The 22385-nt window shown below is 35.8% G+C and overlaps 1 protein-coding gene across 2 annotated transcripts in view; it reads right to left on the bottom strand.

The window, feature by feature from the left end:
- The window catches only part of JADE3 (jade family PHD finger 3), a gene marked incomplete at both ends in the record, with an annotated part of 49172 nt that overhangs the window by 21642 nt on the left and 5145 nt on the right, over nt 1-22385 (bottom strand). Inside the window, 4 exons of one of the 2 annotated variants that reach the window (XM_080910796.1) lie at nt 1752-1963; nt 6150-6340; nt 8893-8970; nt 14250-14407. In XM_080910796.1, the coding sequence (XP_080766922.1) occupies nt 1752-1963; nt 6150-6340; nt 8893-8970; nt 14250-14407 (639 nt within the window). The remainder of the gene's footprint in view (nt 1-1751; nt 1964-6149; nt 6341-8892; nt 8971-14249; nt 14408-22385) is intronic. The other variant, XM_080910797.1, reaches the window with a different exon arrangement.

A 22385-nucleotide genomic window follows, 5' to 3' on the forward strand; every position in this document is an offset into this window, starting at 1 on the left:
GTTCTTCCTACAATAGAAAAGGTTAAGGTTAAGGTTAGGTGGCCCAGAAAAGTCTTAACTCTTGGTTGTTTTCAATCTCTTATGTTATGCAGGCTCATTCTATTAGCTTTGATCAAAACAATCTTTGTAGAATATAAATACCCTTTTAAAGTTGATGGAATAAATCAGAAGTTTATTAGTTTGTCAAAAGACCCTTCACATGTATGCCTATTTTCCTTTCCTTCCTTGCTTTTCCTCCTCTACTCCTCCATTCTTAAATATTCAGAGATGCATGCTTCTAACATATTTTGCCCACTTTTGACTATTGCCATTAACATAGTCTAAACAGACCTTTCTGGATATACTGACATCAGTTTTCAGTCATTAAGATTCAGCCTGAGTGTTACTTGCTGAAAGTTGTTTTTGACCTTTATCTCTTTCACGAATTACCACAGCAGCAAGGATTTATAATCTATAAACGTTCCTGGACACTACAGTAAACTGACAGTTTCTTTTTAGTCATTACACCATCTACCTGGGGGAGAATCAGAAAACATATCTGGCTCTTCATTACTGTGTCATCACCACAATGCTGCACAGCCCTGGCTCATAGATGGTGTTTAGTGTGTGTACAGTATTTGTTAAATAAATTAATAATATGAATAAAATATACAACATATTCAGACAGGTAGGAGAAATCAAGAACAAACATGAACTACAGCTTGGAGAATATGTACATTTTGACAATGTGTGGTAGAAGACAAGATTGTGTATGGGTGCGCTCACATGTACATGGGTGCTTGTAGATGTGTGTAGAGGTTCAAGTCAATACTAAATATCTTCCTCAATGATTCCCTACCTTGTTTATTGAATCAGGGTCTCTCAATGGACATGAAGCTTGATTTAGCTAGGCTGGGTGGCCAGCAAGTACCAGGAAACCTGTCTCTGCCTCTGCAGAGCTGGGATTACAGACGTGTGGTCTCGCTTTCAGTTCTCTACATGTATTCTGTGAACTCAAGTTTTCGTGCTTTCATCAACTGAACCATCTCTAGCTCTCAGAAGAGATTTTTAAATTTAGACATGGATATAAAATGGAGACAGGATAGTATCACCAATATTCACCACTATACATCAAGTGACCTTGTTTTACCAGAGTATAGAACATAGATATGGACAAGAGTTGAAATGAGTGCTGATATCACTAACACTATTATTATTAATATAACATTATTAATCATTAATTAATTAAATGATTGATATTAATATGTGGTAGAAAGAATGTCAAATAATTTGGGTAAAGTTACTTAGCCGTTGCTTACATTGTTTGTGAAACTAAGTCATTAAGACAGTCCTTTAGAGTCCCAGATTCCTGTGGTCTCTAAAGGTAGGGTTGACCTAGGTTTCTGGGAATAGTATATAGGGAGGGCCCTGTGAAGTGACACAAGACCTAAGTTTAGCTTCTTGGGGATAGGTGAAGCAGCTTAGGGATTATAAGAAGTAGTGTTTTTAGAGAGAGTACTAAAGAAAGCAGAGCCTAATTTTTATTTTTTCATCTTTAAATGTAAGACATTTACATATGGGTGTTAGAAATAATAATTAAGGACTTTCAAAAAATCTGACTGTTGATCAGGTATGGGCACTTGAGCTAAGCCTGATGATCTGAGTTTAATCCCTGAATCCCAACATTAGAAGAAACAATGCCTAAGCATTGTCTTCTGACTTCAACACTAATGTTGACCTTGTATGAGGGGGTGTTCTCCATTTGCACTAACCTGATGCACACAGACGTTACACTTATCACAGAATACCATATCATTCCCTTCTTCACTGTCTGGAGACCGGCACACATCACAAATCACATCTTCATCATATTCTATTCCTAGCCCTTCCACTGTCTCAATAGCATGGTTCATATTTTCATGGCAGTGGCGTTCCAGAACTTCTATTATCTTTTCCATAAGAGTCTCATCAATCGGGCTATAACCTGCACAGAAAAATAAATATAAAATTGACAAAATAAATCCTTGTTCATCTCCTGTTAAAACCCTAATCTATTTTCTTTTATTCCTACTACTACAAGACTTTTATGAAAAGTTGTAACTTTGAACACTTTAATTTGTAGCATATTGAATCTCTTATTTCTTTGAACACAAGTAACAGATATTACTAGTAAATTAACTTTACTAAGAACACCTAATAATTATACCAGGATTTTTTCATACAATATACTAACTAATAAAAACATTCTAGGTAAATATGTATATAGGATTATATATATGAAATACTGTTTTTAAAACCTGATTTAAAAAAAAAACACCCAAAACCATTTTTCAAGGACAAGTAGTACTAGAAACCTATTAGCATTCACAAAGATTTTAATGTAATTCTGAAATCACTCCTTTTTATTCCTTTTTCTTTTGTTTACTTTTTTCCTTCGCCATCCATACTTAAACCAACTGAAAAATTCAAATGGTTGATGTTGGTAAAACTCAATTCTCCAATAATTTCTGGGACAGTGTGTATAATTTTCAAAATTAGTTATCATAAATAACTTTCAAATCTGTATAAACTACCTTTTAATTTTTCTATATACTTATGAAACAAAACATTTTCTCAGACTTATTTTTCAGCCAAGACATGATTTTATATGTGTATATATACATATATACATTCATATAGAAATGAACTTAGCTATACATACATGTATGTATAATATGACACACACATAGATAAATAGGAACAAATAATATAGTGTCTAGGCTGGGTAGGTACCCAAAGAACTCTGTATTCTATATAGAGATATTTGCAATACATGTTCTTTTATTGCTGTATTATTGGCAATAACAAATCTGCCTACACAAATCCACAACTGATGAATGGATTATAATATAGTACATATAAACAACTTTATCAAGCCACAAAAAACTGGATGAAACTGGAAAAAATTAAGTGGGATAACTTGGTCTCAGAAAGATAAGTAACATATTCTCACTCACATTTGGAACTTAAGAGTCTAGTTTTAATATATTTATATTTATGTGAGAGTGATTATGTATAGAGGCCAGGAAATTAGAAAGAGACCTGTAAAAGGAGAAAAAAAAAGAGGTGAGGCCTTAAGAGAGAGGTGTGGGATAGGTAAAAGAATGCATGTGATTTGCAAACAGAAGGGGAAATACTGAAAAAGAAAGGATTTAAGCAGGGATAGGAAGTGGGGAGATGAGGGATAAGTATGTGTGAAATTATAATAAATAAAGTAGCTACCTTGCAAGCTAATTTTAAAATGCAGTTATAGTGTCTAGTTATGAGAATTTGGATTCAAATTCCAACTTTATCTCATATTAGCTCTGTAAACCTTGTTGTCTTATCTATAAAATAATGCCAAATTATTACCTTGTGAGGATGAGATATTTGCTTATTGTTTAGTATGGTATCCAGTATGTAGTCAGCATATACAGTTAAAATTCTTTAATTTGAGCAAAAACGCTTAATTTAATCTTACTTTTTAAAGTTTATTTTAAGCTCTAAACTGTGTAACCACAATACCATTCATTCTAAGGAAAAACTCGACACAAGGCAAACCTCCTTTAAAAAAAAAAAAAAAAAAAAACTCTTCTAGGGAGGCTAGAGAGATGCTTCAGTGGTGTAGAGCAGTTGTTCTTCCAGAAGAAACAGGTCCAAGCCCCGGCACCTACATGGTGGCACTCAATGATTCACAACTCCAGTTCTAAGGAATTTGATGACTTTTTCTGACCATCACAGACACCAGGCATATATGTAGTACATAAATAATGGATGGTTTTATGTATTATCTTGACACAGCTACAGTCATTAAAGAGAGGAATCAAGCCTGTTAGCAGTATTTCTCTGTGGCCTCTTCCTCAGCTCTCTTTTAGGTTCCAGACTTGTTTGAGTTCCTGTCCTGACTTCCTTCATGGATGAACAGTGAATAAATTCTTTCCTCCCCAACTAGCTTTTGGTCATGGTGTTTCATCACAGCAATAGAAAACATAACTAAGATAGAGACAAAATTCTCATATACATGAAATAAAATGAATATATCTAAAAACTTTGAAGTTTAAAGAAGCAAATAACTTTTATTTTTGAAAAATTGAGGTAATATATTCACATAACTTGCTTCCCTTTTTCCCTCCAAATCTCATATACCCCTTCACATTCTCCTTTAAATTCATGATCTCTTTTGTTTCACTAATTATTGTTCCACTCATATGTGTACACACACACACGAAACTTACTCAGTCTGTATAATGAAACTTGTATGCATGCTTTCCCAGCTAATCATTTGTTATTGGATAACTAGTAATGGTACTCTTCCCTGGAGATGTCTATTTCTCTTGCTCTCAGCATTCCTTAGCTGCTTGTACATCGTATAGGGTTGAACATGGCACAAAAGCTGTAAGTATACAGTAGTGGTATGCATGCCATGTAGGTAAGCAATAGTTCTCTATTTGGACTTAAGACTTAACAAGAGGGAAACTATAAATGGTACTAGAAATTTAGCTAGTTATTCAGTACAAGCAAATTATGGATATTGAAGGAGAACCTACAACCAGTATTTTACTAAACCAGCACAATCTCTAATTACATTTTAAACATTTGTCATTATACCCACAAATAAGTGTCGTCTCCACACTTCATTAAGGGAACTTATCTTTGAAACAGAGACCACTACAGAAAACCATAAGTAATCAAAATGTAGAGTTGTGGAGCCCAGCCTCAATAGATATATATCAACAAAATATGTCCCAGAGGAAGCATGATTGTAGGAACCAGAAGACCAGAAAGTTTGCTGTGAGCCTGTGTCTCCTAGTGATGTGAGAAGCAACACCCATGAAATCTCACCAATATGACTGCCTAAAGATGAGCTGAACAAGGATGACACAGACAAATATGCTAAAGTAGACAGGGCATGAGGCCTCACCCCTATACACATAAACCACCTCTCTTCTAAGATTAAATGAAACGTGGTGCCCTGGGTGGGATCCCACACCAGAAAAAGATCAGTAGGGAAAAAATGGAAAGCCCAATAAAGTATGGAATATCATTTAATAGTGATGGTACCTGTGCTGGTTTCTTCATCCTGGTAAATACATCATGGCAAAGACATATTAGGGAAACAGAATATTATCTGAGGCAAATATTTGTATTTTCTGTACTGTACTTAATATCCATTTTTTTCTGTAAATCAAACTGTTCCATAATAAGTGAAGTTCTCATCCAAAGAGTATTAATTGCAAAACATTAAACTTATGTAATCAAAGGAAGCATTATGAAGACTGGGTTATCTATGAATTCTATACCAAAATACTATGCAAAACCACACACTAAGGTACTTTCATTAGGTTGTCATATTCTGTCTTTGCCCCTCATTTATTGCCTTCTTTGTGATTTACACTCTTAATTGGCCACCCTCAACTCCTCTTAGAGGGCAAATAAAGGGAAAACACAACATACTAACTTTTTAAGAGCCAAAACTAAGATTTAGTTTTTGGCAGAATAACTGCCATCACCATGCCAAAGAACATTTAATATAATTTTAGCTTTTTTAATATGTATTCATATATTAGCTTTAACATAGAAAACATAAAATTGAGTTTAAAACTAAGAACTGCTTTGGAGTTATTTTTTCCATTTAATTCTGTTCAACAAAATTAGAAGCCTTCTATTAAAGGATGATCAGAGTAATTTGTCACTTGTAGTGGGTGCTGTTAAATGCTATAGTTAGACTTTTTCTTCAATACCTGGAAGACACACCTCAACCTTTGGCCCTACTCATTAATAAAAGGCTTTTTAGGACTAATCCAAGATCAGGTTTCAGTATCCTTTTCATCAGAAGTCTAATCAACCATCACCACACTAACATTTAACATTATGAAACAACTTACTACATGAATTTTATATGTACTATTACTATTACACTGAATTAAGAAAAGGTCATTTAAATTTTATTATTCTACTTTAATATAGTTTAAAATGAATATAGATAAAATACTACTGTATTTTATGCATTTGAATAAATGCCTCATTTGATCAAAAATAGTAAGTGAAAGGGTGGATAAGAAAGCAAGACGAAAGTAAGTTTTGTAGTGTTTTAACAACTTAAAAAGAACCCATTGGGGAAGTCAAAGCACAACTTATAAGAAATAGCTTACCCATTTCTCCAAGGTCTTCATTGAGATCCTGAAGCCAGAAGATGTCCATATCATCTAGGTCATAGCGGCATGTCGATGCTGCTAGCTCCAGGGTATTGATATAGCCAGGTTCTGCAGACTCTGGGCTAGAGCAGCGAATATATTTCCGGGGCCGGACAAAAAGAATCTCCTTTACTTTTTCAGATATAATCCTAGAAAAGCAATAGAAAACATTGGCAACAATCAACAAAAGGTCAGATTTCGGGTGCTGACAGGATAAGCCAAATGACTTGGTCATCCTGAAAAGCATGCACTGCTTTGCGATATCTGGCAGATCCCTTTCGAGAAGCAAATGATTCTGCAAATTCAATTTCATCATCTGCTGTGAACTTATTGAATGGTAATGATATGCTTCATTTACCTCCACATATCTGAGACCCTACTATCATTTATTCTAAGAAATGTTAATGTGTTATATGTTCTTAGTCCAATAGTCACCAAGTATATTTAGAAGGAAAAAAATCTGGTAGTAAGTATTATCTTCACAAATGTAGCATTAATTTACCTCAGCAAAACCCATGGTTTTCCTCCACAGATAGAACACTAGATAGTAGTGCAGAGCACAGGTTTTATATATACACAAGCATGATTTTGTTTTTGCCATTCATTTGTAAAGTGGTCTTAATTTAGATAAGGTTCAGTTTTGTTGCAAAAAAGTAGAGAAAACAATAAGAAATTATTAAAATAATATCAAACTGGTAAGATTATTATGCCTATATGAAATAAAGTATTTAGTATATTATATGATAAAATCAGGTTTTGGTAACATTAGCAATTGCTGTATTCTTAATTATTTTCATTATGCAAATGAGTTAAAATGAGAGATCATAGACTTTCACAAAACTCAAGGCATTTCCCAACATATATGAGAGCAGCCAGAGATCTGAGCCAGGGCAACATGATGGAATGAAAAATTCCTATTGTTGCATCAACTTTTACAGTGAGCTTGAGCAAATCCATAGCGCTCTTGATATTCAAGAACCCAAGGCAAGAAAACCAACCAAAGGAAAAAAATGAAAAAAATTCATGCCCACAACTTATTCTTTGATAGTTTAAATAACAGATGAGGCATCAGAAAAATAAAACCAGGAGGAAATCTGAATTATTATTTCCTGGCAATTTTAAAGAACAGGGTCACTGGGTGGGGGAGAAAAAGGGGGAGAGGGAAAGAGAGAGGAGAGAGAGAGAGAGAGAGAGAGAGAGAGAGAGAGAGAGAGAGAGATTATTATAAAATAATGAAAACCATTTCCCTAGAAGGATTTGAGAGTTAATTTCATTATAGAGTCATTATACATGTAGAAGGGTTATCAAGCATATCAATACATGTAATATATAGATGCAATATATAGTTGATCATGTATGTGTAGAGAGTAGATATTTTCTTCTAAGCATTCTTCCCAAAGCCCAAGATTCCAAATAATTAATTTATTTTGAATAGTTAGTAACTATATATTTGTAAATCTAAATTTTTATATAATATGGAAATTTGAAGCCAAAAATAGTAAATATCTGACGAAAATGCAGAAACCTTAAGCATTAATTGAAGCTAAAATTTTGGGAACTGTATTCAAAGGCCTGTTTCCAACTTAAAAGGATAAAACATATGCTCTCCAGAGACTTTAAGATCAAATATAATGCACTTCTTTGGTGCATGGCCTTACCAGGCAATTATAGAATGTTTAATTTTTTTCCCATAATATGTCTTTTTCTAAAAAAAGACTTTATAGCTAATGATTCATTTAAAGTACTTTAAATTAGCTTTTAAAAATCTTTATATTGAATATTTATGTATTTACATTTCAAACAAGGGAAAATGTACATTATAAAATTTCTTGAATGAAGCTTATGTTTAAAAAAAGCTTCTGGAAGAACACAAAGGAGAATATATTTATAACATCAGAGTAGGCAAAGGTATTTTAAATGAAACACAAATGTCACCAAATACAAAAGGAAAAGACTGAAAAAACACATACTAAAACTCGGTTATTAAAAGAGAGGAAAAAAAGCAATTCATGGAGTAGGTATTTGCAACTAAAGGTAGGCAACAAAGGGCTTACATGTATATTAAAATCTAACAAGTCAATTTGGAAAAGAAAAATAATCCAATTAAAAATTAGGGGAAAGATTTAAACACTTTACAAATAAGGCTACTTTGTGGCAAATAAAGAATTTAAAAGCTCTCAATCTCATTAGTTATCACAGATATTGCAATCACAATCGCTGTTATCTATTAAAATGGCTAATATTTAAAAGACTGACACCAAACTAATCTATGAAGGTTTAAATGATGGGAAGAAGCTGAAGCAAACAGACCCATTATAATGCTGCTACCTTGTGCATAAACATAAGCTACTTTGGCAGTAGATGGCACAATTATAAGGTATCCAATATAAAAATATAGATGGCCTTGACCTAACAAATCTACTCCTAGGTATATACTTAATAAAACTCACAGACACGAAAAATAAGTAAAAAGGTTTAGTTTCTGCAATTGCTGGAAACAACCTTAATGCCTATTGAGGGTGAATGGATAAATAAACTGACATATTCACACAATGAAATATGATGCATGAGTGAAAACTTAATGAACTACTACATGCAACGGCATGGATGAACAAGCATAATGATGAACAATCCAGTCTCAAATGAATACATACTATAGGATTCTATCTATATGAAGTTCGAAAACTGGCAAAACTGTTACCTACGGTGAGGGAGGTCAGTTACTGGCAGGGAGCAGAAGAAAGGCTTCTGGGGTGTTGGTAATGCTCTATTTCTTGATCTGAGTGGCAGTTAAATGAATATGTTTAATTCATGAAAATTCATTCAGGTATACAATTATGCATTCTATATTTTCTGAGTGTACATATTTCAGTGCAAAGTTTATCATAATGATAATTAGAATGGTGATATCATCTCAGTCATCTTTCATTAAATATAGTGAGCAAAAGTCTGAATCTGAGAACTGAAACAGTAACACCAAATGCAAGAAAACACATGGGTAAAAGGTCAAATTAATGTAAGTTTACAAGAAGTTGCTGAACTTATAACAGAGAAAATCTGTAAAAATGTTACTTTGGATATTTGAGACAGGGTCTTACTATATAATCCTTGCTATCCTGGAATTTTCTATGCTGTTCATGATCATCTCCTACTCACAGAGATCCTCCTGCCTCTGCTTCCTGAATACTGGAATACCATGCCTAGAGGACAGCCTCCCAAGGGCTGGGATGACAGATGTGTTAGCAGCTCCAGCTTAGGACTTTTTAGAAACAGCTTCATTTACACACACACACACACACACACACACACACACACACAGAGAGAGAGAGAGAGAGAGAGAGAGAGAGAGAGAGAGAGAGAGAGAGAGAGAGAGATGCACACATGCACTCTAAAACATTTGGTTATCAAAAGGCACACTTAAGAGTGTCTTTTGTTTTAAGTGTGTATGTGACTGCTACAGCTTTAGAGCAGTGGTTCTCAACCTTTCTGCTGAGACCATTTAATACAGTTTCATATGTGGTGAGTACCAAACATACAATTATTTAGTTGCTACTTCATAACTGTAATTTTGCTACTGTTATAAATTCTAAGTATCTGATATGTGATGGCTAAGGGAGTCTGGACCCACAGGTTAAAAACCACTGCTTTAGAGGAAAGCCTGGGATACTCCTATGATTTTCTTTGGCAGCCACACAAATCAGTCAATGTTCACAAACCTAGAGATCTAAGTAATTCTAGCAGGACAAGGTAAGCCTAGATTTCAATTTAGACCCTTTAGTATAACTGAATGTTCCAGTAGCTTTCTAAGATGACTGGCTTTTGTTAAAGGACCCACAACCATAGATCTATGGAAAGATTTATTTACTTGTTCTTCAGACATGTAGGACAAAATGGCTGGAATGCTACTAAGTCATGTCCAAGTGGACACTGTTGTGTCACTGAGGAGTCACTGAAAATGAAACAACTACTACTATTTTTTTCTGACCTAAAGCCTCTCAAAGCATCTTAGTGACAGTGACCACTCAGGGACTTTTGAATTGGTCTAGATATTTGAAAGGTAGAGAGATTATGTTTCCTAGTGACTGCATAGAACTATTTGTAAACAATAGAAACTATGTAAATATCAAACTATCATACATTTTTTAAAAAATCTGAAATAAGTATCTTAAAATCAACTATTAAGTAAATCTCTTATAAAACTGCCTTTTTTTTCCTTTTAAAATACAGTCTCAACTTGGTAAACTCACCATGAAGCCCTGGCTATCCTTGAACTCATGTTGATTCTTCTGTATTTGCTTTCTCAGTGCTGGACTATAGGAGTGAACCACAACCCCTGACTGCATAAATGCATGTTTAGGCATAGTCTTCACAAATGCCCCTTGTTAATCTTGTTACTTTGTGATGACATTTTCTTACAAAGTCTCTATGACTTAGTGGATGAGACAGTTCCACTTCCATGACATAATAACATTTTCCAAATTTCACATATTCTCTTATAATGTGACTCTGGTCTTCAAGTTCTGAAGATTATTTCTTCTCCTCCCTTTCAATAGAAAGTAGCATATGATAGTTTGAACCAGCAGAGGAAATATGAGCACTGCAAGCTGGGTCATAAAAAGGAGTGCAGCCTTGATCTGGCTGTCAGGAAGGTACAGGGCTACTTCAGAGTTTTTTGCCTGAAATCTATAAGAAATATGACTGTGCTGAGACTGTTAGATTATGAAGGAGTCAAGCCCAATGTAATTGTCATGTCATGTCAGTCTAAGGACACAGGCACATTTGTGAGGAGGCCTTTAAAATGTTTCTAATCCCTATTTCCAGCTACTGTGTGGTATTCAAACTTAAAGTCCAAATGCTCTGAGCTTGGGGGCAATTTACTATAAACACTGACACTTATAATGGAAAAAGGAACACTAGGGACCATCTTTAAACTTCAAATAGCATAAGTATGTATGAAAATGCTCTATACATTGCATATCTTACTCAATTTCCATAATCAAAATCAAGAGTGGTAGATTCTGTAGCCTAAAATGGAAAAAGATGTGGAAAGTTATGAGGTAGAGGGAAGTGGCCTAGGAGGTCTAGATGCCCAAAGACTGCAGTGAAGTTAAAAGGCAGGCTTGTGTAGCCATGCATCATTGAGGGGCATTTTCCTTTCAAATTAATACATAAAATCTGCATGTATTTTGTATGTAGAGTCAGGATTTCCTGCATATAGATATTAAATATGGGTTATAGGACAATAAACAGTAAAAGATAATCCCAAGGATGTCTCAAAAAAACTTATTTCTTAGAATATTTACTGTTGAACCATTCCATGTGTATGTCTATGTTGGTACTGAGAATTGAATTCAAGGGCTGAATCCTTGGCAAGGATTTTACCACTACTGCCCTGGCCCCCTTGGAGTATTCTTGATGAGTCGTTTATTATTGAAACCTATATTTCTGGGATATTATAAAACCTTATTTAAACTTTTATTTTTGGCTGGCTTCCTAGAAAACAATTATGGTTGGTCATCAGAGTTGGGGTAGAAGACACTGTCTTGTTATTGCCAAGAAGCTGTAGTTTACCACTTACTCTATATGACAGGGATTTTCTGTTACTTATGGGGTGTGACTTGAAGTTGTGGCTCCCACTAGACCTTCACCAATACCCCTAATTGAGATTAGTAAGAATGACCAAATGGCCTTGATTAACACAGTCAGGGAAGAAGGAATCATTACTATCAGGTAAAGATGAGAATATTGTCTTCTGCTACAACCCTAGACAGGTTGATTACCCCTGAAGAGTTAAAATAAAGTCTAGGCTCCTTACTGTATACAAATGTGCTAGAGAAGAGGGTAGAATAATAGCACAAAGTATATTTCATGAATTGGCTATCGATGAACAAACTGAAAGATTTCTGACTTGATAGGGTATCTCTTTCCCAGTCACTAGGAAGCCTCTTAGTTTTTTTTTTTTTTTTTTAAATCATTGCTGCCTCGTACTTCTTGGTTGTCACCTTCTCCAGAATCTGGGAGAAAAAGAAAATTCAGGAAACAAACAGTTGTGTTGTTTCTTCTCAACTGAGGAATACTGGATGCCTGAGAAGCACCTAAAGAAATGTTCAACATCCCTATTCATCAGGCAAAAAGCAAATCAAAACAACCCTGAGATTCCACCTCACACCAGTCAGAATGGCTAAGATCAAAATCTCAGGTGACAGCAGATGCTGGTGAGGATACGGAGAAAGAGGAACACTTCTCCACTGTTGGTGGGCTTGCAAGCTGGTAGAACCACTCTGGAAATCAGTCTGGTGGTTCCTCAGAAAATTTGACATGGTACTAGCTGAAGACCCAGCTATTCCACTCCTGGGCATATACCTAAAAGATGCTGCAATATATAACAAGGACACATGCTCCACCATGTTTACAGCAGCCTTATTTATAATAGCCAGAAGCTGAAAAGGACCAAGATGTCCTTCAACAGAGGAATGGATGCAGAAATTGTGGTACTTTTACACAATAGAGCACTACTCAGCTATTAGAAACAATGACTTCATGAAATTCCTAGGCAAATGTTTGGACCTAGAGAGTATCTTCCTGAGTGAGATAACCCAGTAACAAAAGAACACACTTGGTATGCACTCACTGATACTCAGATACTAGCCCCAAAAGCTCTGAATAGCCAAGAAGCAATTCACAGATCTTATGAAGCTCAAAATAGAAAGAAGATCAGAATGTCCTTCTTAGAAGGGAGAACAAAACACTCACAGGAAGAAATAAAGGGACAAATAGAGGAGCAGGGATTGAAGAAAAGATCAGAGACTGCCTCATCTGGGGAATCATCCCATATGCAGCCACTAAACCCAAGCACCTTTGCTGATGCCAAGAAGTGCTTACTGGCAGGAACCAGATATGGATGCCTCATTAGAGGTTCTGCCAGAGTCATACAGTTATAGCTAAGCATGCTTGCAGCTAACCATCAGACTGAACACAGGGACCCCAATGAAGGAGCCAGAGAAAGGACTGAAGGAGCTGAAAGGGTTTTTAACCCCATGGGAAGAACAACGTTATCAAGTAACCAAACCTTCCACAGCTCCTAGGGACTAAAACACCAACCATTGAGCTCACATGGAGAGACCCATGGCCCCAGTTGCATGTGTAGCAGATGATAACATTGTCTGACATCAATGGGAGGAGAGGCCTTTGGTCCAGTGAAGGCTTGTTTTCCTAGTGTAGGTGAATGCCAAGTCACTGAAGTGAAGAGGGTGATTGGGAGAGGGAGCACCTTCTTGGAAGCAAGTGGAGGGGGGGATGAGTGTGGGGAAGGGGGAAGGGGATAACTTTTGAAATGTAAATACAGAGAATATCCAATAAAATAATTTTTTAAAAGTGGTAGAAATAAAAGTACTGTAAGATCTATACTTTCTAATAGTAGCCAACAGGTTCTACCAGCTCTTTATCTGGGCTGTATCTTCTATTTATTCATTCTTACATTCATTCAAACTTATATTGAGCATCTTACTTCATTTCAGACTTGGGTAAAGCACTGGTAACAACACCAAAACCAGTAGGACAAAATGGCTTCTAAAGCCAGCACTACTCTTGAAGAGCTTAATATTTCCTCTAAGATAAAAACTATTTTTCCACAAAAAAAAAATCAATTTCTTTCTACCTTAACAAGGTCATGTAGTTTGTGTTTTAGAAGCTATATCTTTTAGTCACTTATTAGTACCATCACTAATGAGGCTCCAGTTATACTGAAGAAATTTCCTAAGAGAAAGTTATCTCTTTAAAAACTAATAAATGCTACTGATGGCTGAGTCAGATATAGAAACGCTGGGGTCTAAGACCTTTTCCTAAATATAGATTGTACTTCAAAAAATTTCATCTTATGAATCTTTTAGATAAACGAGCTGGAATGTATTCATCAATCATTACATGGTATATTTGTGAGTTAAATTAACTTCATGTGTTAGAAATGTATAGTCAGTCACTCTTAAGTTTCTCCCCAAGAAATACAAAGAAAACCAAGAGAGATTTTTCCCTAAGTCAAAGTTGTAAATATGTCAATACCTGAGAGAAGGTATTGGAACAGAGTCTGGATTGGCTGGTACTTGGACTCCTTTTTCCCATTCTTCCTTCCATGTATCAGTAAAGAGGTAATAGCTGTCAGGATTAACATGGTGAGAATCAGGAATTTTCATGGCACTGATGAGGTCCTTTCGGAATACCTGGGAAGATACAATGCATATACTTTGAAATCACTTTGAAACTGATACCATTTAATGTTCTTTTTTAAAAAGATCATTCCTTCTCACCATGTATTTCCAATACAAACATTTCCTAATTTCTAAATGAGTGGGTCAATTTATGTTTGGGAAGATTTGACACAAGAAGAGAAAATCCAGATCTTCTGGATAATAAAGGGTAGGAGTCCTTCAATAATAATAATAATAATAATAATAATAATAATAATAATAATAATAATAATGATATAGCTATTGTTGTTGGCACCTTGAATTTAAATAAGCAATATAGTTTATTCCAAAGGAACTTTTTCTTTTTAAGTAAAAGAAACAACCCTCCACTCAAAGAAACAAATATCTGCTGATAATTTAGGATTATACTTAGGCATTTCCTCATTTAAAATTTTTTTCTCATTTATTTAATCTCTCTGATAATTTAAGATGTTTAAACATTCCCCCCTGTAGTAATAAGAGATTCAGCCCTTGGCTTCATACCTGCCAGGTAAATGTTCTGCCACTGAGCTAAATATCCATGCTCCCATTCTGTTGTTTGGTATTTTATAAAGCAGGGTTTAAGACTTTATGTAGCCCAGCCTGGTCTCAAAGTTACAGCAATTCTGTCTCAACTGCCGAGTGTTACAGACATGAATTATCATGCAGAGCCTTTCAGCTGTATCATATTTAAAATTACACTCATTATGCTATATTTGCTATGTTTCTTTCTCCACCAGATGTGTATTTTTTACTCACATGCACACATGAGGGCATTTTGTTCTACTTATCTTTATACTCAGAACTTTATCTTAGCAAGCTGATCAGTATTTTTCACTATCAATCAATTACTCAAGAATAAAAAGAGTAAGTATAGTGTGGCAGGTAAAAGACTCCTGGTGAAGATATCTTTCAGAGAACTCTAGTTGAGAAGTTCAAATGTTGGAGGTCAGGCAATGATTAATGTATACAATTACAGTTTGGACTCATGTAAATTAGTCAGGAAGTACAATTTAAGTATTTATGAAGCCAACTTGCAATTCTGCCTTATCACCAAAAGAACAAAAAGGTGTAACACAAATCCTTAAGCTAACATGGCAATGATTTTGATAATGAATGTCCAGTTAACATCTAAGCAAGAAAGAATCATTTTTACATGAAAGCATACATACAATGTTTTATATGAAAAATCATACCACTATAGGACTAGGATAAATATACCCAGATTTCTAGGAGATTAAGGGAAGAGAGGCTATCAAGCAAATTTTAAGTCTTTGATGGTTATCAAGTCTCTTAAAGAAGAATGTCCAAGTCCTATGTAAAATGAAAGTGGAAGTATGATCCGATAAAAGTACAGAATACCCAGGATACAATCCACAGAACTCAAGGTTAACAAGAGGAAGGGCCCAAGCAAAGATGCCTCAATCCCACTTGGGAGAGAAAAGAAAGCAATGGGGGGGGAGGGAGGGAGGGACCTGTGTGGGAGAGGGGACAAGGAAGGGAAAGGGGGAACATGATCAGGTATTGGGGGAGGGGGACAGGACTGAAACCCTGAGGCCCAGCAGAAAGAATGGAAATAGACGGGAGGTAGGAAGTAAGGAGATCCTCTAGACAGTTTAGTTGTATTTTTTCACGTACATGCTTTGATTCTCCCCTTGAGTTATAGGCCAAGCCTTGTTTAGCCCAGGATAAGATGTATTTAGTAATTTCTTCTCATGTATAAACCACAATCATAACTAACATGTTGGCCAGAATGGAATCCTGGTTTAAACATTCTTTATTCTCCACTGAATGATCTCTACCAATATTCTCAATTAGACAACAAAACTCCCTTTCTGAGTGCTCCCTGCAAACTACTCCAGTTTGAATGTTTGAACTTTTGTTTCTATAAAGTTTAATTTTAAGATGTTAGAGGTGAATTTATGATTTTGAACTACATAAAGAAACCAACCCAAGCGTGCGTGCGCATATGCGCGCGCGCACACACACACACACACACACACACACACACACACACACACACACACACACACTACAATGTACCAGAGACTTGGGAGGTGAGAGACTCTCAGGACCTTAGAGGGACCTTAGATGAAATGCCCAACAGAGGGGAGAGAAAACTTGTAGATTCCACCTCTAGTAGAAAGACAGGCATCAAGTGGAGGGATGGGGTTGCCATTCCACAGTCAAACCCTCTGACCCAGAATTGTTCCTGTCTGAAAAAACTGCAGGGACAAAAATGGAGAAGAGACTGAGGGAAAGGAGGTCCGAGTGATAGGCCCAAATAGAAATCCAGTTCAGGGGGAGGCACCAAGGCCTGACACTATAACTGACACTATGGTGTACTAACAGACAGGAGCCTAGCATGGCTGGCCTCTGAGAAGCCAAACAAGCAGCTGAACAAATCACCCAACCAATGGACAGAAGTCAGGGACCCCCATGGTTGAATTAGGAAAAGGCAAAAGAAGCTGAGGAGGAGGGCAAACCTATAGAAAGACCAGCAGTTTCAACTAACCTGTACCCCTGGGATCTCTCAGACACTGGACCACCAACCAGGCAGCATGCACCAGCTGATATGAGGCCCCCAACATATACATAGCAGGGAACTGCCTGATCTGGCCTCAGTGACACCTTGGAGATGGGGATAGGGGTAAGGTATGGGATGGGAAAAAGTTGGAGGGCAGACCAGGAGAGGGATAACAACTGTAAAAAAAAGATTAAATAAAAAGAAAGAAAGAAAGTAGAAGTACATAGTATAATCCAATAAAGTAAAGAATTCTCAGGGGCTAAAGTCAAGTTTAAATTGAGGTCATTTTTTACAGAGTATAAGGTCAAAATATCACATAATTAAATGGTGCCATATAAATGAGGAAGAGCTCACCCCATTTCCTAAGTTGTAAAGACAAATAAAAATGTCTTGTTAGTTTCACTTAGGAAAAATTTTTTAGGGCACAACATGGAAAAAGTCTGTGTTAAACACAAAGGCTGTCAGGTGGCAACAAAATGATCTTACTGAGAATCCTGGCAAATTAAAATTAACTGGGTAATGCACAGGGTTTCAGCTAAAGCTACAAGAAGAAAAAAATTGATGATTTGCTACATATAAATGATTTACTTTATGTAAGTAGATAAGAGGTCACAGACATATCTGTTTACCATGTTTTGCATATTACTCAGTGTTCTGATTAGGAAAAGAGAATAAATCATCGTTTTGCTAAACACTACAATCCATTTTTATAAATTACTAGAGTGCCTCTAATGAGCCAGTGGTTAAGTAGCAGTGACAGTTTATAATAACTATTGTCTTTGGGGAATGGTAGCAATATAAACCATATCTTAGATCTGGAGAAGAAAACTACAGCTAAATATTTGACCATAGCTCCAAGTGACATTCTTTTTTTAAAAAGGTATGAGTATTTGCCTCCATAAATGTATATGCACCACATGCCTGGAGCCCACAGAGAAGTAAAGGGTATCTGATCCCTTGAAACTCTGAATTACAGGTTGTTGAGAGCTGCTATGTACATGCTGGGAACTGAACCCAGTTCCTCTACAAGAACAGTAAAAGTGCTCTCTAGCCTTTTTATAAAATATATCAAGTGATTACAAAGTCTAAAAAGGCCATAACATCAAGTGACATTGTATAAGCAATGTGTTCCTACTTTACAAATCTGCTTATGGAAATATGTTCTATATGGTTTTATAAGAAGCCCACAAAATAAAAAACAGAAGGAACACTACCCAATTCATTCTATAAAGCCATAATTACGCACATCCCTAAATCACACAAAGACCCTACAAAGAAAGAAAACTTCAGACCAATCTCTCTCATGAATACTGATGCAAAAATACTCAAAAAAATTCTTGCAAACTGAATCCAAGAACACATCAAAACAATCATTCACCATGATCAAGTAGGCTTCATCCCAGTGATGCAGGTATGGTTCAATATACAGAAATCCATCATATAAACAAACTCAAAAATAACATAAATGAACTAATTATCTCTTTATTACCGTAGAAAAATAAAATTATATATAAACTAAAAAAGAGGTCCAGACAGGAATATGCAAAAAAAAAAAAAAAAAAAAAAAAGAAAAAAGGAAAAAACATATATGCTGTTCTTTCAGTGCCATGCTAATTATTTCAGGGCTCACATTTTACATAAGTATGGACAAAATTCTGAAAAAAAATATTGCTGTACAATTTGTAGAAAGTAAAAACCTGTCAAAAGTGCTTGTAAGCTAAGAGCATGGCAGATGGTTGGTTCACCATACTGAAATTTTTTTGGACTTCAAGTTTCAATGTTTTCTTAATTAAATTTTTTTGTTTAGTTTCATTCATCAAAATCAAAGGCAAATAAATTAACTTGGCCTAGTGTTGTAGAGAACTCTGCATAGCTACCAGGAAAAAGAAAGTCCATTAGTTTGCAATGTGTGATGGTTAATACTGTCAATTTGACAGGATCTAAAAACAGGTAGTAGACAAACTTCAGGGAATGTTTATGACAGTTTCTAGATTGGCTTAGTTGAGGTAGATAGCACCACTCCTTGAATGAGTCCTGAACTGAATATAAAGAAAAGACCAGGCTGAGCAGAAGTATTCCTCTTTTTCGGTTTCCTGGCTGCCAATGTAATGTAACCACAGCCTCAAGATGATGCTATCATGACATCCAGGCCATGATAGCCTCAAACTGTGACCCAACATAAACCCTTACTTAAACTGCTTATTGTCAGGTATTACCGGGGCTAGGGGACTGTATGTAGCTCTTTTTTATATATTTTTCATACAATATATTTTGATCATGTTTTACCCCTTTAAAAGTCTTCTCAGGTCCTCCTCATCTCCCTGTTAACCCAGCTTTATGTATTTGTTCTTGTTCTCCCCCTCCCCCCATCTGTGTGTGTGTGTGTGTGTGTGTGTGTGTCTGTGTGTGTGTTTGTGTGTGTATGTGTCTGTCTCTGTCTCTCTCTGTCCTTAAAAAGAACACAAAAACAAAACACAAAATAAATAAAAAATAAGACAAAAATGCCCAAACAAAAAAGCAATATAGAGAATTATTGAAAACTGAATACAGGCTAAGACTCACAAAAAGCATGCGCAAGTATATTTCTAGACAGCTGACCAAAAGATTCCTTTTACTCAACTACTCTAACAGCTCACTGACTAAAAGGCAGTTCATTCTAAGTTTACACCAGCTATAAATAAATGAAGGAATTGCTTCATATGTACAGGAAGCCTGTCTTTTAATTTCCAAATTTTCCATCTATCCTAATTTGATGTCTTATCTTCATTTTCAGCTTCACTAAATTTAGAATAACTTAGAGGATTTATTTTTGGGAAATCTGTGAGAGTGGTATAAGAAGCTTAACTGAAGAGGGAAGACCCACCATTAATGTGGGCAGCACTATCCCACAGGCGGTGAACCCTAACTGAATAAAAGGAAAAAAATGAGATGGGGCATTGAGATAGCTTTAATGGAGCAAAGCATCTGTTATGCTTGCCTGATAACCTGAGTTTGATTTTTAGAAGTCATGGTAGGAGAGAATCAAATCCTCAAAGCTTTCCTCTAACTTCTATATTCACACCATAGAATACATGTGCCCACAATTGTGCATATGCATGCACACAGACATACACAAATGATGATGGTGATAAATGTAAAAGTTAAAAAAGAAAAGCCAATCTCCATGTCTTCTCTGGCTTAGCATAATGTACTCACAAGGTTTAAGCCAAAATAAATTTCAGTTTCTGAAGTTTTTCTTTCAAGTACTTTTCACAACAAGGAAAGTAAAATAAAACTCTGGTACCAGGAGTGGTTATGTTGCTATGATAAACCTATGTGGCTCATGGGCCTTTTAAACTGGATTTCAGGGATAATGTGAAAGAGTTTAGAGCTATGAACTAGAGAAACCCTGGAATATTGTAACCAAAAATTAATGAGCATTTTGGTGGGAATCTAGAAAACCAAAAAAAAAAAAAAAAAAAAAAAAAAAAAAAAAAGCCAAGAGAAATAAAAGCACAGTGGAGGTTTACTTCAAGAGATTTCAAAAGAGAACAAGGACCCTACTGAAAACTTGAGCTAAAGGTTACTCTTATTACATTCTGGCAAAGAGTCTGGCTGTATTCTTTCCATATCCTAAAAACACAAGTTAGGCTAAATTTAAAAATGATGGAATAAGTTGTTTGGTGGAGGAAATTTAAGGGCAACATAATAAATATATCTAGGCAATGTTATGGTTACTGCTCATTGATCTTAGTCCTAAACTGTTAATAGAGACCTATTAAAAATATCCAGTTTGATGAGAAAAACATTAACAGCTTTCAAGTCATACACAAGGTGGATAAGGAGAAATGTACTTTTAAAAAGAAACCTCAAATTTGAATTGGGACTGCAGGAAAGGTAAGACTCTGTCATCAAAGGTTCCAATGATAAAAATGCAAATTCAATTGTAAGAGAGAAAATGCCACTATGGTGTGGGTTCTTAGTTCAAAAGCAAGTTCTATGAAATGTTTTTCCAGTTTCAGCAGCCACCTAGTGTTGTAGATGGGGCCAGAATACATCTTGATCTGACAGTAGAATTGGCAGCATCAACCACATGATGAGGGTTTTGTAGTCATGAAAAATGCAAGAACGAAGTTGTTAAAGAGGTTTTCGAAGCTGCTGAGGCTAGGGAGCATGTAGAATCAAGGAGTACCTGAGAAGTCACTTAGAAAATATAACAGAGGCCCAAATTGCAATGCAGACCTTGGGATGTTAGAAATGTAAAGAACATCAGCTGAGGATAGATAGCTACAGATATAAAGTGGAGCTATCCTAATAGATAAATTATAAGTGCTATGGGCAGAAGCACTGGAGGGGCAGGGATGCCCAAGTCCATTGGAGGCTACATTATCACAAGTTCCAGATGTTGGAAGCTACATGGTTTGGTGTTGTCCTGATGTTAAACCCAGTCTTGCTTTGGGCCAATCTTTTTTTGGTATATCTCAAGCCCATCCATTTAGATTGAAAATGATTTTGTACATATGCAAAATTTAAGATTGAAGGGATCATAGATGCTTAAACTAAGGTAGTGTCATAGTACACTGAAAGTGAACAGTTTTGCTTGTCTTAGTTAAGACTGTACTTTAGACAAGGTAGCTCAGTCTCTCCTTACCTATTCAATATAGTACTAGAACTACTAGCCAGAGCAATTAGACAACAAAAAGAAGTCAAAGGAATACAAATTAGAAAGGAAGATGTCCAAATATCACAATTTGTAGATGATATGATAGTATACGTAAGTGACTCCAAAAATTCCACCAGAGAACTCCTACAGCTGATAAACAACTCCAGAAAAGTGGCTGGATACAAATGGGACCTCATAAAATTGCAAAGCTTCTGTAAGGCAAAGGACATGGTCATTAGGACAAAACAGCAACCAACAGAATAGGAAAAGATCTTTGACAATCCTACATCTGATAGAGGGCTAGTATCCAATATATACAAAGAACTCAAGAAGTTAGACTCTAGAGAATCAAATAATCCTATTTAAAATGGGGTACAGAGCTAAACAAAGAATTCTCAATTGAGGAATACCAAATGGTTAGGAAACACCTAAAGCAAAGTTCAATATCTTTAGTCATCAGAGAAATGCAAATCAAAACAACCTCAGAATCCACCTCATACCAGTCAGAATGGCTAAGATCAAAATATCAGGTGACAGCAGATGCTGGAAAGGATGTGGAGAAAGAGGAACACTCCTCCATTGTTGATGTGATTGTAAACTGGTACAACCACTCTGGAAATCATTCTTTCAGGTTCCTCAGAAAATTGGACATAGTACTACCTGAGGACCCAGTTATACACTCCTGGGCATATACCCAAAAGATGCTCTAAAATGCAACAAAGACACATACTCCACTATATTCATAGAAGCCTTATTTATAATAGCCCAAAACTGTAAAGAACCCAGATGTCCTTCAACAGAGG

This window comes from Micromys minutus (genome assembly GCF_963924665.1).
Source record: "Micromys minutus genome assembly, chromosome: X".
Lineage (NCBI taxonomy): Eukaryota > Metazoa > Chordata > Mammalia > Rodentia > Muridae > Micromys > Micromys minutus.